General features: G+C 50.8%; 1 protein-coding gene across 4 annotated transcripts in view; it reads right to left on the bottom strand.

The window, feature by feature from the left end:
* The window catches only part of RAB17 (RAB17, member RAS oncogene family), a 23,740-nt gene extending 4,932 nt beyond the window's left edge, over nt 1–18,808 (bottom strand). The window contains exons 1-4 of one of the 4 annotated variants that reach the window (XM_040231850.1): nt 18,659–18,763; nt 8,599–8,758; nt 1,781–1,932; nt 1,284–1,409 (exon numbers count right to left, since the gene is read on the bottom strand). In XM_040231850.1, the coding sequence (XP_040087784.1) occupies nt 1,284–1,409; nt 1,781–1,932; nt 8,599–8,755 (435 nt within the window). In that variant the 5' untranslated portion in view covers nt 8,756–8,758; nt 18,659–18,763. Of the gene's footprint in view, nt 1–1,283; nt 1,410–1,780; nt 1,933–8,598; nt 8,849–18,321; nt 18,481–18,658 lie in introns of those variants that run through there. The other 3 variants (XM_040231849.1, XM_040231848.1, XM_040231851.1) reach the window with 3 other exon arrangements.
* Between the last annotated feature and the right edge of the window lie 389 nt (nt 18,809–19,197).

Here is a 19,197-nt window from a genome sequence, read left to right on the forward strand (position 1 = left end):
TCCTACACACACACCTGTGCACACATGGAGACACACACCTGTTCACATAGACACACCTGTACACACAGACACCACCTCACCTTCTACACACACGCACCTGCACACACACAGAGACACACACATCTGTTCACACAGACACACACACCTGTCCACACAGACACCACCTTACCTCCTACACATACAGACACACACAACTGTGCACAGAGACACACACACCTGTTTACAGACACTCACATCTGTACACAGACACCACCTTACCTCCTACACACACACACACCTGTACCCACAGAGAGACACACACCTATACACACACAGAGATATATACAGCTGTACACACAGAGAGACACACACCTATACACAAACACCACCTTACCTCCTACACACACATATCTATACACACACACAGAGACACACACACTTGTACACACAAAGAGACACACACCTATACACAGACACCACCTTACCTCCTACACACACACACACCTGCACATACACAGAGACACACACCTCCTACACACTGACACCACATTGCCTCCTACACACATACTCTCCCATACACACACTATACACACAGAGACACACATACCTATACACACTAAGAGACACACCTATACACACAGAGACACACACACCTGTAGCACATGGACACACACACGGACCCGTGCTCCCTGCTCCAGGCTCCCAGCACTTCACAAGCTCACCTCCCTGAGCACCTTTTCTGCTCTTAGTCATTTTACAGAAGAACTACACCTTCTGGGTCCTCTGTTCCTTGCTAATTTCCTAGCAAATAAATGTGGGTTTGCCCCTTCTTGAACCTGGAGGAGGAAATGGCAACCCAGTCCAGTATCTCACCTGGAGAGCCCCACGACAGAGGAGCCTGCTGGGAGCCCATGGAGTCTCAGAGTCAGACATGACTGAGCGACTCAGCACGTACTTCTTGGACACTTTGTTGGACACCAAGATGAAGACCTGAAGCCCACATTGCTCACAGGGGGAGAGGGTGGGGAGAGCCATGGTTTCCTCGTTCCTGGTGCTGCCTGCCCCTGCCAGGCCTCGGTGCCCAGGGGGTGTGGGGTCTACGGTGACGCTCAGGGCTCTCCCCACAGCTGGGAGCCACCATCTCTGGGTCTGACCTTCCCAGGAGAGATCAGAAACCTTGGTCCAGGAAGGAAACTGAATTGGGAATTGTGTGTGCGTGTGTGGCCTTGCGACTGGGTGGTCACGTGTGCTTGGGGTCCCTCCCATCTCCCCTACTGAGATTTGATGACTGTCTCCAGACCCACCTCAAAGGTCACCTCCCGCTCCTCTTCCAGGTCTGTCTTGTTGCCGACCAGCATCACCACGACCTCTCCAGGGTGGAACTCCTCCTCCAGGTCCTTCAGCCACTGCTGCGCTTTGCAGAAGGAATCCTGAAAAAGGAAAACGGGACCGTCAGGCAGACTTGGTGTTCTTCCTCAGCCGTCCCAGAAAAGACAAGGCAGGTGTCGGTGGCCACCCCGTGTAAAATACGGTCCAACTGACCCCCCACCCGAGGAATCATGAGTGATGGATAGTGATGCTCCAGAAAGAGGACCACGGAGCAGCACAAACCCAACTGTGCAGCAGGAAGAGGGGTGGTCAGGGAGGGCTTCCTGGAGGAGGTGACAACTTTCACTGAAGGATTCTCCACTGGTCATCACGATTTTAATATAAAGGACCAGCCCAGGCCTTTCACATGATGCCTCCGGAAGGTGGCCTCCTCACGCCTGGGAGGGCGGGGACACGCCCAGGTGAGCCTCACCTTCCTGGTGATGTCATACACCAAAAGCACAGCATTGGCACCCCTGAAGTAGAGGCGGCAGACGCTGTGGTACTTCTCCTGACCAGCCGTGTCCCAGATCTCAAACTTCAGACGCGCGGCCCCCAAGTCCACCACCTTGGTGAAGAACGCACCTGAAACAGAAGCCCAGAGCGACCTTTGCCTGCAGAACGAGGTCCTTATCCACAGCTCAGCCTGGGCTCAGCTGACCAGTGGGAGACAGACAGCCCCATGCTCCCTGGCACCCTCTGTGGGCAAGGCTCAGCAAACACCTCTTCTGGAAGATGGCAGTTTCCAGAAGAAGCAGAGTTACAAGGAACTTGCTTGTAGATTACACAGAGGCTTTGTGTGGGAAGATGGACTCTAGGGTTCTATTCAAATCCTCTGGACCACGTGTGGCATGGAAGGGTCTCTGGCAACCAGGGGTCCGCACGTCCCCATGGGTGTCCAGCAATGCAACTGACGGTCACCCATCTCCTCCCCTGAATCCTTCCTGGCCTCCTGCTAACCTCCCAGCCTCATCCACACCTCTGCCTCCCAACCTCCCATCTCCACTGACAACTCGGCTTAGAATCCTTCCTCTTCCCCACCTCCTGACAAGCCCACTGGGGTCTTTGAGTGTCGGCCCTCAGGGTGCCGCTGGGCTCCCCTTCCCCAGGAGGCAGACTATGGTAGCCTATCCTGTGCTCTGCACACACTCACTGCAGGTAGACGTCTGTATTCTCACCTGTCACCCCTGCGGGCAGTGAGCACCTGGACTTTTATGCATCCGTGTCTCTGCTTAATGATCACACACGATGAAAGAACTACCCCAAACCTTCCATTTGACATCCTGGGCAATCCACCTTTTACGTGAAGATTGCTCTTCCCCTTCACAGAGCTTTCCCAAGTGACGTGACTTTAAGGGAGCTAATTAGTAACACCAAGACGTTTTGTCCCCAGAATGTAAATTGGTGCAGCCATTATGGAAAACAGCGTGGAAGTTCCTCAAAAAACGTAAAAATAGAGCTACCATATGATCCAGCAATCCCACTCCTGGGCATGTATCCAGAAAAGAAAAAAGCTCTAATTAGAAAAGATACATGCAACCCAATGTTCATAGCAGCGTTATTTACAATAGTCAGGGCCTGGAAGCAACCTAGATGTCCATCAACAGATGAATAGATAAAGAAGACGTGGTACATATATAAAATGGAATATTACTCAGCCGTAAAAAAGAATGGAATCGTGCTGCCTGCAGCGGCATGGATGGACCTAGAAATTATTACACTGAGTGAAGGAAGTCAGACAGAGAAGGACCAATATTACACGATATCACATAATGCAGACTCTAAACTACGACACAAATGAGCTCATCTAAGAAACAGAAAGACTGTGGCTGCCAAGCGAGGGGCAGGCACAACTGAATCCCTTTTCTGTACAGAAGAAATTAAGACAACATTGCAAATCAACCATACTTCAATAAAATAAATGTTATTTTTAAAAAGGTGTTCTGGCCCCGTAGCATATGGGGTGTGTCACTTACAGAGCTAAACCAGAGACTGCGGAGAAGCCTGTGGGTGCTTCAGGCGAAGCTGCTGCCCTGCCTAGACCCAGGCTGGGTTGGGGGCTTGTTGGGAGGTTCTGGCAGATGTGGCTTCGTGGTTGAAATGAAAACTTTCACTTCAAGGGCAGCGTGTGAGTGTCCTGGGACTGCCAGAACAAATGATCACAAGATGCGTGGCTTAAAACAGCAGAAATGTATTATTTCTGTTCTGGGGGTCAGGGGTTCAAAATCAAGGTGTCACCAGGGCTGGTTCCTTCCAGAAGTTCTGGGAGGGACTCTGCCCCACGCCCCCTCCCAGCTCCCGGTAGGGGTGGCAGTGATGGGTGGCCCTGGCTTGTAGGTACCCCCCCCCTGCCGCTGTCTTCACAGGGCTGTCCCCTCTGCAGCTCTGCATTCTCCTGTTCCAGGGACACTGGTCATGGGATTCAGGGTGCACCCGAAATCCGGGAATAGCTTTAACTAGTTATGTCTGCAAACACCCTCTTCCCCAGTAAAGCCACAGGTACTGGAGATCAGGACACGGATGCATCATTGTGGACACGATTCAGTCCACTACAGATGGAGGGTAAGAGACACGTCTGGGCTGATTCTAGCACAGCAAGGGGAGGATCACCACTCTCTCTCACGAGAACCTGGTCTGGGGCAACTCCCAAATGGAAGCCGCCGACGGGGCCTCTGCCTGCACGGCCTGCATTTTTCTGCTCATCCACAAGCTTGGAGTCATAGACACCTGTTAGTCATATGCACCTGCTATGGACTGAATGACTGTGTCCCCCAAAGTCACTGGGTTGAAGCCCTAACCCTCAGCGTGATGGTATCTGGAGATGGAGCCTTTGCAAGGTGATTAGGCTTAGATGAGGTCCTGAGGGTGGTGGGTTAGTTGCTCAGTCGTGTCCGACTCTTGCAGCCCCATGGACTATGTAGCCTGCCAGGCTCCTCTGTCCATGGGGTTCTCCAGGCAAGAATACTGGAGTGGGTTGCCATTCCCTTCTCCAGGGGATCTTCCCGACCCAGGGATCGAACCCGGGTCTCCCGCATTGCAGGCAGATTCTTTATAACAACTGAGCTACAAGGGAAGTCCAGCTGAGGGTGGGGCCCCCAAAACAGGGTTAGTGCCTTTGTAAGAATGCACCCCCATCATGTTCTGTCTCTCTGTTTCTCTGTGTGTCTCTGTCTCTTCCTCTCTGTGTGTGTCTCTGTCTCTCTCCCTGTCTGTCTCTCTTTCTCTCCTCCATCCCTTGCAAACACAAAGAAGAGGCCATGCAGACACACAGCCAGTTACCAGGATGGCAGCACCCATAAGCCAAGAAAAGAGGGCTCCGAGTGAAACCTACTTTGCCAGCCCCTCACGCTTGGACTTCCAGCCTCCAGACCTGTGAGAATAAGTCTCTGTTGCATAAGGCACCCAGTCTGTACTGTTCTGCTGTGACAACCCAGCAGACCACGACACCAGGTCAAAGCTGCCGTCTATAGCTCAACAGCAGGACCGACAGCTCCCGGCTCCTAAGAGGCTACTGTGGGGCCTAAGAGAAAAGTGAAAGTGAAGGCGCTCAGTCGTGTGTGACTCTTTGTGACCCCGTGGACTGTAGCCCACCAGGCTCCTCCATCCATAGGATTCTCCAGGCAAGAGTACTGGAGTGGGTTGCCATTTCCTTCTCCAGGGGATCTTCCCGACCCAGGGATCGAACCTGGGTCTCCCGCATTGCAGGCAGATGCTTCACCCCCTGAGCCACCAGGGAAGCCTGAGCAGGATGAAATTCCACTAGGACTGTCGACGTCATGAGGGTGAGGGCCGCGTACGGGCCTAGGAAGGAGGCCTATCTGCTGCAAGAACTTTGCTGATTTCCTCAAACCTTTGAAAGCCCAGCTTCCTTCCTTACCACGAGTCAACACTGCCCTCTTCCCAGCGTGGCTGTCAAACCCCTGAGAAAAGAGAGCAGGCGCCTGTCTGACACCTGACGTCCCTTCCCCGCCTCCCTCTCCCCTCTCCCCGGCTCCTTGGCCGGGAGCAGCAGCCTTTTGCCCACATGCTTCGCCTATTTGCTGTCAGGTCACATCACACTTCTGAGTTCGACTTTGATTTCACCCTAAAAGCCTTCACTGCCGGGCGACAGGTGGGCATAAAACTCAGGTTTGTTTCCTCTGTTTAGCTGTCTTAGCTTTTGATATTTTCCTTTTCTACTCTGAAAATGACAACTCATGGTTGAGCATAAATCAATGCATTTGATAAAATCCTAACAAATTTCTAGGGAGGGCAGGGTTTTCAGTTGGAACAAAGATGTGGTACAAGAGGCTGCTGGCTGTTTACAGACCACAGCACCTTGTCTCCCGGGAGAGAGAGAGAGAGACAAGCCCCTAGGGGGCCCTCTGGGCTGGTAACTGATGCCAACTTCCACCCTTGCCCTGCAGACTCTGGCTCCAGAAAAGACCCCACATGTATTACCTTCTTTGTTCAGAAAACTGCTGACCACATTTTCTACCTGTTCACAGGTAAAGACGAAGAGTGATTAAGAGATAAACTTCCAAAATATGCAAACAGACTTGGAGATTTTGCCTAAAATGATACTGGCCACAAGCCGGGGTCTGGGGCCAGGATCAGACCAAGAACCAGGAACCGTTCACGTTTCTGGAACGTGCTGGGGGAGATGACACATTGGCCAATTTTCATCAGCCAATAATCTGGACCGGGGCCGCGTGGCACGCTGCTCTTCACGCTGACGCAAAGCAGGGCTCCCGCTTCCTCTGGCCCCCCCCCGCGGGTCCAACAAGGGGGCCCAGTGGCAGGGACATCTGGGGACCCTCCCGGCCCCCTCCCCAGCCTCTGGAAGCAGGTGTGCCTTCCTCGCTGAGCTGAATGGACCCCCTGTAGACACTGACTGACAGAACTCACTGGGGTTTTCCCTTCAGCTTGCATATGGTGGCCCCAATACAAAGGAGTCTCGGCTAAATGCTAACACAAGGAAAGGTTGTGCTTTTTGACCTTTTAATTAAACAGCCGCTCCTGCTCACTCAAGCCCTCTCTGCAGCCTTCCCTTTTTTTGCAAAAGTCATGAACTGCCTCCGGGTTGAAGGGAACACGACATGGGTGACTCCTCAGGGACGCCTGGGCTCCAGCAAAGTTTCCTTCAGCAGGGAGGGGGACAGAGCGGGGAGAAACCCAGCACCCTTGGAGACTCCCCTGCTTCACACAAGGCCCAGCTAGTCCAAACTGGTTCCACCGGCAAATCCGCACACAAGCGCTAGATGTCACCACCCCTCCAGAGATGTCCCTGAAACGTGCGGGTGAAGAACCTACCTGCCAGGGCAGGAGATATTAAAGAGACACGGGTTTGATCCCAGGGTTGGGAAGATCCCCTGGAGGAGGAAATAGCAACCCACTCCAGTACTCTCGCCTGGAGAATCTCTTGGACAGAGGAGCCTGGTGGGCTACAGTCCACAGGGTTGCAAAGAGTTGGACACGACTAAAGCAACTTAACACACACACACACACTTCAGCCAGAGGGTTGTGGGCCACTGAGAATACACAGGTATGGGCAGGTGTTCCCACATAACCTTATTCACAAAAACAGGCAGAGCCCTGTGAGCTCACGGGTGGGATCTCAACCCTCTGGCTGGGCTGGGATATGGAGGGCTGTGTGCCTGGGTGTTAACCTGGATCTGGATTCAGGGGAAGGAGACAGCGAGGACCAGCGTGGAAGGCTTGTCCAGATCTAGGCTCACACGCAGGCACACGGCCCCCCACACCCCAGCTCGGCCCGGCCCCTTCTGTGGTCTCTGCTCTGGACTAAAACCCACCTGGAGGCCAGACTTAGCACTTCATTGTATTTTTTCTTTTAAGGCCCAATCCAGTACCACAGGTGAGTGGGGTCAGCTTTCCTGCTGATGGAGAAGAGGTTGCCCTGTGCACCCTCAGCGGGCCTGAATCCAGAGTCCTCTCCAGATGGCTCCATCCCATGGCCAGCCTCTCACCCTGCTCCGCCCTTCCCACCACTGACTCCAGGAGCCTGGCCCTGGCCAGTCCCTTTGGCCCTGCATGCCTCAGGGACTCAGGAACCACCGTCCTGAGAAGACTGAGGGCCCCCAAAGGCTGTTCATTGAATTTTTTTGTTTCTATGTCGGTGTGCCTGCTTGGCATTTAGAAAATCCTCCATACCTATTAGGGGTCTGGGGCAGAGGCCACACCCAGCAGGTGCTTGCTAAGTGAGAGAGGGAGTGAACAGATGAGTGAATGGATGGATGCAGAGAAATGGAAGGCTTACCCACCAGTATCAGTTCAGCCGCTCAGTTGTGTCCTACTCTTTGCGACCCCCTGGACTGCAGCACGCCAGGCCTCCCTGTCCATCACCAACTCCCGGAGCTTGCTCAAACTCATGTCCATTGCTTTGGTGATGCCATCCAACCATCTTATCCTCTGTCGTCCCCTTCTCCTCCCACCTTCAATCTTTCCCAGCATCAAGGTCTTTGCAATTTAGTCAGTTCTTTGCATCAGGTGGCCAAAGTATTGGAGCTTCAGCATCAGTCCTTTCAATGAATATTCAGGACTGATTTCCTTTAGGATGGACTGGTTGGACTGTGCATAATCGAGTCCAAATTTCAAACCAAAGCTTTCATTCCAAATTAGGTGTCTTTCCAGCATGTTGGGCTGCCTCCCAAGCAAACTGACACAAAGTACAGGTGGGAAATGGGGGGTCTGACCCCTGGACAGGATGTGAAGGAGGCTGATTGCCCACAGATGCTCCGAAGGCCTTCCCCTCTGAAGGCTGGGACCCGTGAGCCTCTTTAAGCAGCACAGTGAGAGGGGCCTGCCTCCCTGACAACCTTTCTGACAGCACCCATCCCCCCTCCAACCCAAGCCAGGAGGGTAAACTGAGTCCGGGCAGAACAGGAACAGCTTTAGTAGGAGGGCAACCAGCCCGAGTGAGAGGCTGGCTTGTCTAGGGGGCCGGGTGGCAGAGCGTGGTGGCAGGTGCTTCTTCTGGGCTCCCCCTCCACCAGCAAAATCTCTCACATACCCAACCCTTCAGCGCCAGACTCAGCCCTGGCATCTTCCAGCTGAGCTGAGGCCGGGTTGAGTTCTGGATTCCATGTGCGTGCCCGCCGGCCCATGGAGGACCTTGTGCCCCCAGCACGCCTGAGGCTCCAGGAGGGCATGAGAATTCCCAGGTGGCTGGTTCCCGTGTGCCCACACCCGGGTCAGCAGCTCTGGCTTCCCCACTAGGAGACTAAGGAAGGGGTGCCCTGTCCCATCACTTACACCCCACGGTCGGCAGGATGCTCTTGAAGTCGTTCTTCACATACCGGAGAGCCAAGCTGGACTTGCCCACAGAGCCACTGCCCAGGAGAACCAGCTTGAAGATGCAGGGCTGGCCCGGGGCGGCCCCGGGACGAAGGACCCCATTCACCTGCGCCATGCCCTGCAGAGAGACAGCGATGCAAGGAGGTTGAATGATGCCAAATGATCTCAGCAAGCTCACCCCGGGGACGCTGACCAAACACGGACAGCCCTAAATGGAATGGAGCTCCAAGTCAGAGGTACCTGGCTTGCCAGTCCTGGGCCACTAGGCACCCCATCTTGCCATCTGGAAATAAGGGTGAACGACAGCTATGACATAGGTCTGTTGCGATGTGCTTGGAAAGCATGTCCCCAGGGCCCGCAGGGCCAATGCATACGAACATCTTAAAACACTGCAGGATAGCCATTAAATGCTAGTCATCGTACCGGCTCACTTCCTCCTCCTATCACCTCTAGCTTTTGAACAATCTGTAGCTATTCCAAAAATGTTCTTAAAAGCCCGAGAGGCATGGCACTCTCTCAGTTGTGGTTCCTGGATTAAAACTGGCTGGTAAATAGGTTCCAGAAAACCTATTTACAAAAATGGCTAGTGTTTCAAGGATCTCAAAACATTTTAGTATTTCCCACTGTACTGAAAGCCTTAAAACATACAGTCATAACAAGCACCCTCTTCCAACAACACAAGAGATGACTCTACACATGGACATCACCAGATGGTCAACACCGAAATCAGATGGATTATATTCTTTGCAGCCAAAGATGGAGAAGCTCTATACAGTCAGCAAAAACAAGACCAGGAGCTGACTGTGGCTCAGATCATGAACTCCTTATTGCCAAATTCAGACTTAAATTGAAGAAAGTAGGGAAAACCATTAGAGCATTCAGATATGACCTAATTAAATCCCTTATGATTATATAGTGGAAGTAACAAATAGATTCAAGGAATCAGATCTGATAGAGTGCCTGAAGAACTATGGATGGAAGTTTGTGACATTGTACAGGAAGCAGGGATCAAGACCATCCCCAAGAAAAAGAAATGCAAAAACACAAAATGATTGTCTGAGGAGGTCTTATAAATAGCTGAGAAAAGAAGTGTAAGACAAAGGAGAAAAGGAAATATATACCCATTTGAATGCAAAGTTCCAAAGAACAGCAAGGAGAGATAAGAAAGCCTTCCTCAGAGATCAATGCAAAGAAACAGAGGAAAACAATTGAATGGGAAAGATTAGAGATCTCTTCAAGAAAATTAGAGATACCAGGGAAACATTTCATGCGAAGATGAGCACAATAAAGGACAGAAATGGGATGGACCTAACGGAAGCTGAACGTATTAAGAAGAGGTGGCAAGAATACACAGAAGAACTATTACAAAAAATCTTCATTACACAGATAACCACAATGGTATGATCACTCACCTAGAGCCAGACATCCTGGAATGTGAAGTCAAGTGGGCCTTAGCAAGCATCACTACGAACAAAGCTAGTGGAGGTGATGGAATTCCAGTTGAGCTGTTTCAAATCCTAAAAGACGATGCTGTGAAAGTGATGCACTCAATATGCCAGTAAATTTGGAAAGCTCAGCAGTGGGCATAGGACTGGAAAAGGTCAGTTTTCATTCCAATCCCAAAGAAAGGCAATGCCAAAGAATGTTCAAACTACCCCACAGTTGTACTCATCTCACACACTAGCAAAGTAATGCTCAAAAGTCTCCAAGTCAGGCTTCAACAGTATGTGAACTGTGAACTTCCAGATGTTCAAGCTGGATTTAGAAAAGGCAGAGGGACCAGAGATCAAATTGCCATCATCTGTTGGATTATAGAAAAAGCAAAAGAGTTCCAGAAAAAACATCTACTTCTGCTTTATTGATTATGCCAAAGCCTTTGACTGTGTAGATCACAACAAATTGTGGGAAATTCTTAAAGAGATGGGAATACCAGACCACCTTACCTGCCTCCTGAGAAATCTGTATGCAGGTCAGGAAGCAACAGTTACAACTGGACAGGGAACAACAGACTGGTTCCAAATAGGAAAAGGAGTACATCAAGGCTGTATATTGTCACCCTGTTTATTTAACCTATATACAGAGTACATCATGCGAAGTGCCAGGCTGGATGAAGCACAAACTGGAATCCACTGCCAGGAGAAATCTCAATAACCTCAGATATGCAGATGACACCACCCTTAGGGCAGAGAGTGAAGAGGAACTAAAAAGCCTCTTGATGAAAGTGAAAGAGGAGAGTGAAAAAGTTGGCTTAAAACTCAACATTCAAAACACAAAGATCATGGCATACAGTTCCATCAGTTCACGACGAATAGATAGGGAAATGATGGAAACAGTGACAAACTTTATTTTCTCGGGCTCCAAAATTACTGTGCATTGTGAGTGCACCCATGAAATCCAAAGACACTTGCTCCTTGGAAGAAAAGCTATGAAAAAGCTAGATAGCATATTTAAAAGCAGAGACATCACTTTGCCAACAAAGATCCATATAGTCAAAGCTATGATTTTTCCAGTAGTCATGTATGGATATGAGAGTTGGATTATAAAGAAAGCTGAGCACCGAAGAATTGATGCTTTTGAACTGTGGTGTTGGAGAAGACTCTTGAGAGTCCCTTGGACTGTAAGAAGATCCAACCAGTCCATCCTAAAGGAAATCAGTCCTGAATATTCACTGGAAGGACAGATGCTGAAGCTGAAACTCTAATACTTTACCCACCTGATGCGAAGAACCAGCTCCCTGGAAAAGACCCTGGTGCTGGGAAAAATTGAAGGCAGGAGGAGAAGGGGACGAGAGAGGATGAGATGGTTGGATGGCAACACCAACTCGATGGACATGAGTTTGAGCAAGCTCCGGGAGTTGGTGATGGACAGGGAGGCCTGGTGTGCTGCAGTCCATGGAGTCGAAAAGAGTCAGATATGACTGAGTGACTGAATTGACTAACTGAAAACACGAAGTGATATGCCCTGGAGAAAAAGGGCTCTGTGATCAAAATAAATTTGGGCAAACTCCGTGTATTTTTTCATTACAGAAAATGTCAGGCGTGTACCAGAACAGAGCAGGAGGAGGTCATCCCAGTGAACCTCAGGCTTCCATCATCCACCTCCCAAGAACTAGCTGTACCCACACCCCCAAAGCCCACTCCCACCAAAGATTACTTTGTGGGGATTCTTAGACATCCTATTATTTCTTTTGCAAATATCAGTATATGTACATGTGTTCTCTTTTTCCTTGCAATTTATTTGTGGAAGAAATCATATTTTCCTATGGTTCTCGGTCTGGAGTTTGCTGATTGCATCCCTGTATGGTCACTGAATACGCTCCTGCAAAACCTGTATTTTCTGTAGTTCGGTGGCTCAGAACAGAAATCTGCTTGGATACCGGCTATCTTTTGGCAAGAATGCTTTTGTGAGTGTGATGCATGTTTCCTCAGGAGGCAGATAATGTCAGGAAGCTCCTCGAGACAGGGAAATGGCAATCCACTCCAGTCTTCTTGCTTGGAAAATCCCATGGGCAGAGGAGCCTAGTGGCCTACAGTCCATGGGGTCACAAAAAAGGTGGACACAACTTAGCAACTAAATAACAATTGTCTGCATTGCTTCTAGAAAAATCTTTCCCTGAAAATTGGCCAAATCCACCTCAGAGCCAGCCCGTCTTGTAAGCAGAGCCTCTCCCATCTCGATGTAGGAAGGGAAGGGATTCTGGAGAGGAAAGGAAGAAACAGCAGTAGGAAGTGACCCCCACCCCACCCCAGCCCCCAAGTCCCCAGCAAGCAGCCAGGGCCACAGGCTGGTCTGCTTTGCCCTGTGGGGACAAGAGGAAAAGAATCAAATAGTCGCGAGTCCTAACTACCAGTGAGACTTTCTCGACAGACAGTGCCTGGAGTTACCATGCCTGGCAGACAAGGGCTCACAGGCCCATCTGCTCCCCGGGGACAGGGACTCAGCAAAGCTGAGTGTTCCCGGAGACTGCGTCTGGAACCCCATATTCCTCGGGACACTTAATGGTGTCAGTGGGTGACATCCCGCTTCAGCTTCTTCTGCAGCCCCCAGACTCACAGCTGCCTGGGGTTGGGGGATGGGTTCTATAAGGGCCAGCCCTCTCTCCAGAACCCACCACCCATGCAAGAACTCAAAGCTGTCCTGCTGCAGATTCCTGACCCACGAGTAGAAATGAAACTCAAAGGCAAAGTAAAATAGGGACTTCCCTGGTGGTCCAGTGGTTAACACTCTGAGCTACCATGGCAGGGAACACGGGTTCAAACCCTGGTTGGGGAACTAAGACCCCACATGCCGAGCACCACAGCCAAAAAATAAATAAATAAGTTAAAACACTTTTTCAAAAAAAGGCACAGTAAAATAATCACTAAGGACAAATGGGGAGACCCCGAAGTGGCTGGCCCTCCAGGGATAAAATGACACCTGTAACTCTGCTCGGCAGGTCAAAGGGCAAACCAGAGTCCGGAAAGCAGCCTGAAGCCCCAGGAGACATAACAGACACAGGCTCAAAGGTCAGGGGTTGCTAGAGCTGCTTATCTGTCAACCACACCACCAAATAAGCTGGGGAATTTGCCTTACAGTGCAGCAGCTACATCTGCTCTCTGCTCACGCTGATGCAAACCCCTCTCCAGCCCGTGTCCCGTCTGTTCTCACAGCTGCCACTCCCTCATCACCCCAACCCCGATACCCACCGCCCCATCCCATCCTGTGTCCAGTCCCCGTAAACAGCAGCTCATAAAAGAGACAACACTCCCTGCCATCGTCCAGCCTGCAGCTCCCTGTTCCTCTTCTTGATTGAAATGATCTCAGTGTCTAACTCTACCTTAATTCAGTTACTTTGATGGTAATTGTTTCTCTCTCGCGCTGGGCTGTAACCTCTCATGAAAGCAGAGTATTCACTGAGATTGTTGTTGTTGTTCAGTTGCTGAGTCGTGTCCAACTCTTTGCAACCCCAGGACTGCAGCACACCAGGCTTCCTGTCCTCCACTATCTCCCAGAGTTTGCCCAAACTCATGTCCATTGAGTTGGTGATGCTATCTAACCACTGAGATTATAGTAGGTGCTCAATAAAGATATGAGTGAACGTGGGGTTGGCTTAGCAAGAAGCCAGCATGTCAGACATAGTTTGTGTAGCCAGCCCTATGCCAGGGAGCTTGTCAAGCAGTGGGCTGGGGTCTCTGCAGAAAGAGAACCAGAGGAGGGGGTCTCCAGCAGGCCCTGAGACCAGCTTCCGGCAGGCAGCTCAGCCTGAGAGACCATGGAAAGCAGAAAGTTACTGAAAGCTGGATCACCAACTCAATGTCACAAGTCTGAGCAAGCTCCGGGAGTTGGTGACGGACAGGGAGGCCTGGCATGTCGCAGTCCATGGGGTTCCAAAGAGTCGGACACGACTGAGCGACTGAACCGAACTGAACTGCCTTTAGGATCACCCTACATTCAGACGAAGCTGCTAAAACAGCACATAAAACCTTGACCAACTTGAATGGGTCTTGCCTCTTCAAACAGATTGGTTGACTAATCAAAGCTGGAGTCACTCTGCAGAGACAGTGCTGTGCATGCACAGGCAGAAGCCACGCCTCCAGGATGTCTCCGGACCAAGAGGCTTCAGACCACGGAAAGCAAAGGACAAAGTGCTGGCATCGGAGCCCTTTACCATGCGAGGAGTCCCTTAATAAGCAAAACGCGACTCCCAGGTGCGCGAGTCACTGATGTAGACTGGTTTCGGTTCAGTTTAGTTCAGTCGCTCAGTTGTGTCCGACCCTTTGTGATCCCATGGGCCGCACCATGCCAGGCCTCCCTGTCCATCACCAACTCCCGGAGTTTACTCAAACTCATGTCCGTTGAGTCGGTGATGCCGTCAGCCATCTCATCCTCTGTCGTCCCCTTCTCCCCTTGCCATCAGTCTTTCCCAGCATCAGGGTCTTTTCCAATGAGTCAGCTCTTCGCATCAGGTAGCCAAAGTATTGGAGTTTCAGCTTCAACATCAGTCCTTCCAATGAACACTTAAATGGACTGATCTAAGATGAACTAATTAGCTTCTGAGTTTAAAATTCCCTGAGCCCCTTAAATGTGGCCCCAACCCTGGACTGCAGAGAGAGGGCCTTTTCTCCTGTCTCCTCGCTGGTCAACCTTGAATTAAAGCTCTGTCTTTTCTCAAAAGCCAGTGCCATAGCGTCGGCTTCTCTGTGTGTGGGGCAGGGAGGCCTTGCCCCACAAGACGGCAGGGGAGGAGGAGACCAAGGCTAAGGGACAGGCCGTGTCCACCGAGGAGCAAGGGCAGCAGGCTCGGGGCCCTGCACGGCTCAGCTGCACACAGGCTTCTGTTGAAGCCGAGCAAGAAGCCTCTAGGGCCAGGTGTTACCTCACCTTATGGAGAGACGAGAAGCTTTCGTAAGACAAAGATTTGGGATTCAAAGTCAGAGCAGGCTCAAGGGGGAGGGATGGATTGGGAGTTTGGGATTAGCAGATGCCAACTGGTATATATAGGATGGATAAACAACAAGGTCCTACCATATAGCACAGGGAATTATATTCGCTATCCTGGGACAAACCATGATGCAAAAAGAGTATGCGGAAGAATATATACGTGTACACACCCATATATAATTGAAGTACTCTACTATAAAGAAGAAATGAACGCAGCATTGTAGATCAGCTTCAATAAAACAAAGTTGTTTTTAAAAGAAAAAAACATTTTAAAGCCAGAGCAGGCTGCCTTCATGTCCACACCATATTCACCAGGCATGAGCATCATTTCAACCACTTACAAGGGCAGCAGGTCCTGTGTTCCGTCCACGTCTAGAACCGCTGGTGCAAGGGGCCTGCCAGGAGCCGCCAGCCTGAGCTCACCATCGTAAAGACGGTCAGCTCAGTAGCAGCCCTCACTCATTAACCACCTGTTCTTTGGCCAAATGTGGAGAAACTGTGGCGCAGTGGTGACCAGTGGCTGGGGTGGGAGAAACGGAGATACGGGTCAAAGGCTGCAAACTTCAGCTGTAAGATTTGCGAATTTGGGGGACCTCGAGTACAGCATAATGATTAGAGCTGATATTGTATCACACACTTGAAAACTGCCAAGAGAGAGATCTTAAATGTTCCCACCTGGTAAGTCTATACAACTGAACATCACTCGGCCATTAAAAGGAACTAAACGGGGTCATTTGTAGAGATATGGATGGACCTAGCGCCTGTTATCAGAGAAGGCAATGGCAGCCCACTCCAGTGTTCTCGCCTGGAGAATCCCAGGGATGGGGGAGCCCGGTGGGCTGCCGTCTGTGGGGTCTCACAGAGTCGGATGCGACTGAGCGACTTAGCAGCAGCAGCACCTGTTATACAGAGTGAAGTAAATCAAAAAGAGAAAAACAAATATATATTAACACATATATGTGAAGTCTAGAAAAATGGTACAGATGAAGCTATTTCCAAGGCAGGAATAGAGAACCCCCCCCCGCCCCCCTGGAAAGAAGAGACACATGGAAACAGTGAGGGGAAGGAGAGGATAGGATGAACGGGGAGAATAGCCCCCGACGTACGGACACCACCACGTGTGAGCCAGACAGCTAGCGGGAACCTGCTGTCCAGCACAGGGAGCTCAGCTCTGTGATGACCGAGAGGGGCAGGAGGGGGGTGAGCGGGAGGGAGGCTCTTCAGGGAGGGCGTATACGCGCGCACACAGCTGAAACCAACATCAGAAACCAGTATCACATCATGAAGCAATTATACTCCAATTAAATAAAGAAAAAATTTTTTAAAGACACAGTAATTATGTGAGGGGGTAGGAGTGTTGGCTCAGCTATGATGGTTATCATTTTGCAATATGCAAATATATCCAGTCAGCACGTTACAAACCTTAAAGATATGCAATGTTATATGTTGACTATGTCTCAATAAAGCTCAGAAAAAGCAACACTTTAAGAGTGGACTCCCTAGCTTTCTGTGACACCCACACTAATGCCCTGCTTCCTGCTGAGTACCTAAGGCACCTGCTGAGAAGCAGATATTCCACTAGATCTGTGCTATAATTCTACATAAAGAGAGCATTCTAACACACCGACGGCAATGCATCCTCAAGTATTTAAAGATACCTCTTTTTCTTTTCTATTTATGTGCACAAATTAATAAAACTCAAGTCAAGAAAATCTTTAGTCCAAAGCATGTGTGAATTAACCAAACTCGGTAGAGTATAAATAAACATACAGGTAACACACCTCTTTATCTACAAATATTATTTTGCTATAAACATAAACACATAATTGTCAACATGAAAATATGTTTACCCATAATCCCATTCCCTTTATACAAGGGACAAGATGTTGCCTACTTTCTTCTAGTTTGTTTCTCAGAATCTTACAAACAAACCAACCATCATTTTAACATTAAAAAAAAACAAGTAAGCTGTATCAAGAGTAGTTTTCCACATTGCTATATATGTTACAGATGCATTTGACATGTGTGTGTTTAATGACCACATAACATCCCTACAATAATTCCAGTTTGCTGAACTATTTCTCTGTTACCGGGTGATTACTTGGCTTTTTTTTTTTTTTTTTCTGTAATAAATAAGACTGCAGTAAGCATTTTCCTGTATGGTTTTTTGTGTGATTACATGTCATAAGCATTTGATAATCAGAGGTTGGAGCCCTCTGTTCAAGGAGAGAATCAAAAATGTGACTGCTGACTCGGCCTCTGGAATTTCAAGAAGATGGGCTGATGGACAGGGAAGCCTGGCGTGCTGCAGTACTTGGGGTCACAAAGAGTCTGACACGACTGAGCGATTGAACTGAACTGGGGTGACTGAAGTCTCTCTAAACGCAGAGACATTCTCATGCTTGAGGCCAATAGGGACACCCTCTCGAACCCTTCAGTTTGGGGCTTTTCTTTCTTACAAGCTCACAACCGTCCACCGAGGGAGAAAGGAGAGGATGGGAAGTCCAAACCAGCCTTCCTGGGGAGGAGCCTCCCCAGGGAGGGTCGGTCTGCAGTCTGCGCACGACCTCCTCCCTGGCCGGCCCCGCCCAGCGTGCAAGGATTACAGCGCAGCTGTCTACCCTGAGGTCAGTCGGTGTCCCGATCCGTCAACGGAAATGGATTCAAGACTTGAACTGGAGTTTCCCGGAGGCCACTCTTTAAACCAGCTGCCCTGCTGGCCCAGCGGTAAAGAACCCGCCTGCCAAGCAGGAGACACGGGTTCCATCCCTGGGTTGGCAAGATCCCCTGCAGAAGGAAAGAGCAACCCACTCCAGTATTCTTGCCTGGAGAATCCCATGGACTGAGGAGCCCGGCGGGCTACAGTCCATGGGGGTCACAAAAGAATTAGACAGGACTCAGTGGCTAAACAACAACAAAGAGATTAAAATTCTTTCAACCGGAATCTCCTGCCGGAACCCTGACCTAGCAAGCCACTGGGGACGAGCGAGGACACCTCTGGCGCTCAGGAGTACACACTCATGGCCCCTCAGTTTCCACTTCTGATTCCCTACACGGGGGCTCAGGCACAGACACACAGACACAGAGGCGCAAACCCACATGACACACAGATATACACACATCCACACACATGCACCCAGACACTAATACACAAGGCAGACACACACATGTGCACACAGACACACAAAGGTACACACACACACACAGGCTCACACAGACACACACACTACAAACCACTCAGGAGTTTAAGCCCTGACTCACGTGCTCCCCAGGCCTGGTCACTTCCAGCAAGCCTGACAGCCGGTCATCACTGGGTCCCCCAGGGCCCCGACCTGGGTCCCCGTTTCCCCCCACTTCTGGTCACGGGGAACGCCTGCTCCCTCCACGGGCAGGCTGGGCGTGGCCGTCTGCCGGGGGCGGGCAGAGGCTCGGCTCCAACAGAAAACAGGTGAGAGGCAGCCTCCCCAAGGTCAGGCCTCCTCCCTTCCAGAGAAGCTCCGGGGCAAGGTGCGCTGTGGTCACGTGGTCACGTGGGGCAGGGGGCCTGGCCCTTAGCGCGAGCGATGCGGGGCCTCTGAGCACCTGCGGGAGCACCTACCGGAAGTCCCGCTCCTCCCCGGCCCCCGGCTCCCGCCGAGTTTCTCAGCTTTGTTGTGTCTCATTTCGGTGCTGCAGATTTATTTCCCTCCACGCCTATCTCAAGCTGTGGGGCTCTTTGTTATGCTTGAAACTAGTAGCCCAGAAGAACAGGAAGTATTTGGGTCAGAAGAATTCACCGCTGCCACCAACAGCCGGGAGCCAGCGCCGGGGGTGGGGCTCTGTGTCTTTCCAGGCCCGCGGGGAGCAAGTTCCCTGGATGGGACTGAAGTCGTGGAGAATCCCTGCTTCCCTTTCCCAGCAGAGGAGGCCTCACGAATGATCAACATAAAACTGCATTTAGAATTCTGTGACCTATGGCCCCAGAGCCCCCAGTGACTGCCCCAGGAGCAGAGGGAACAGCCCCAAATCCATGGAGCTCCCACCGCAGCCTGGAGTGGGGCCAACCAGCACCTCTGGGTGGATGGGGGCTCAGGGCCTGTGTGTCCGTCTGTCGCTGTGTAACAAGCAACTCTCAACTCAGAGGCTTACAGAACACGT

The sequence above is a fragment of the Oryx dammah genome, unplaced genomic scaffold, assembly GCF_014754425.2.
Source record: "Oryx dammah isolate SB20612 unplaced genomic scaffold, SCBI_Odam_1.1 HiC_scaffold_28, whole genome shotgun sequence".
Lineage (NCBI taxonomy): Eukaryota > Metazoa > Chordata > Mammalia > Artiodactyla > Bovidae > Oryx > Oryx dammah.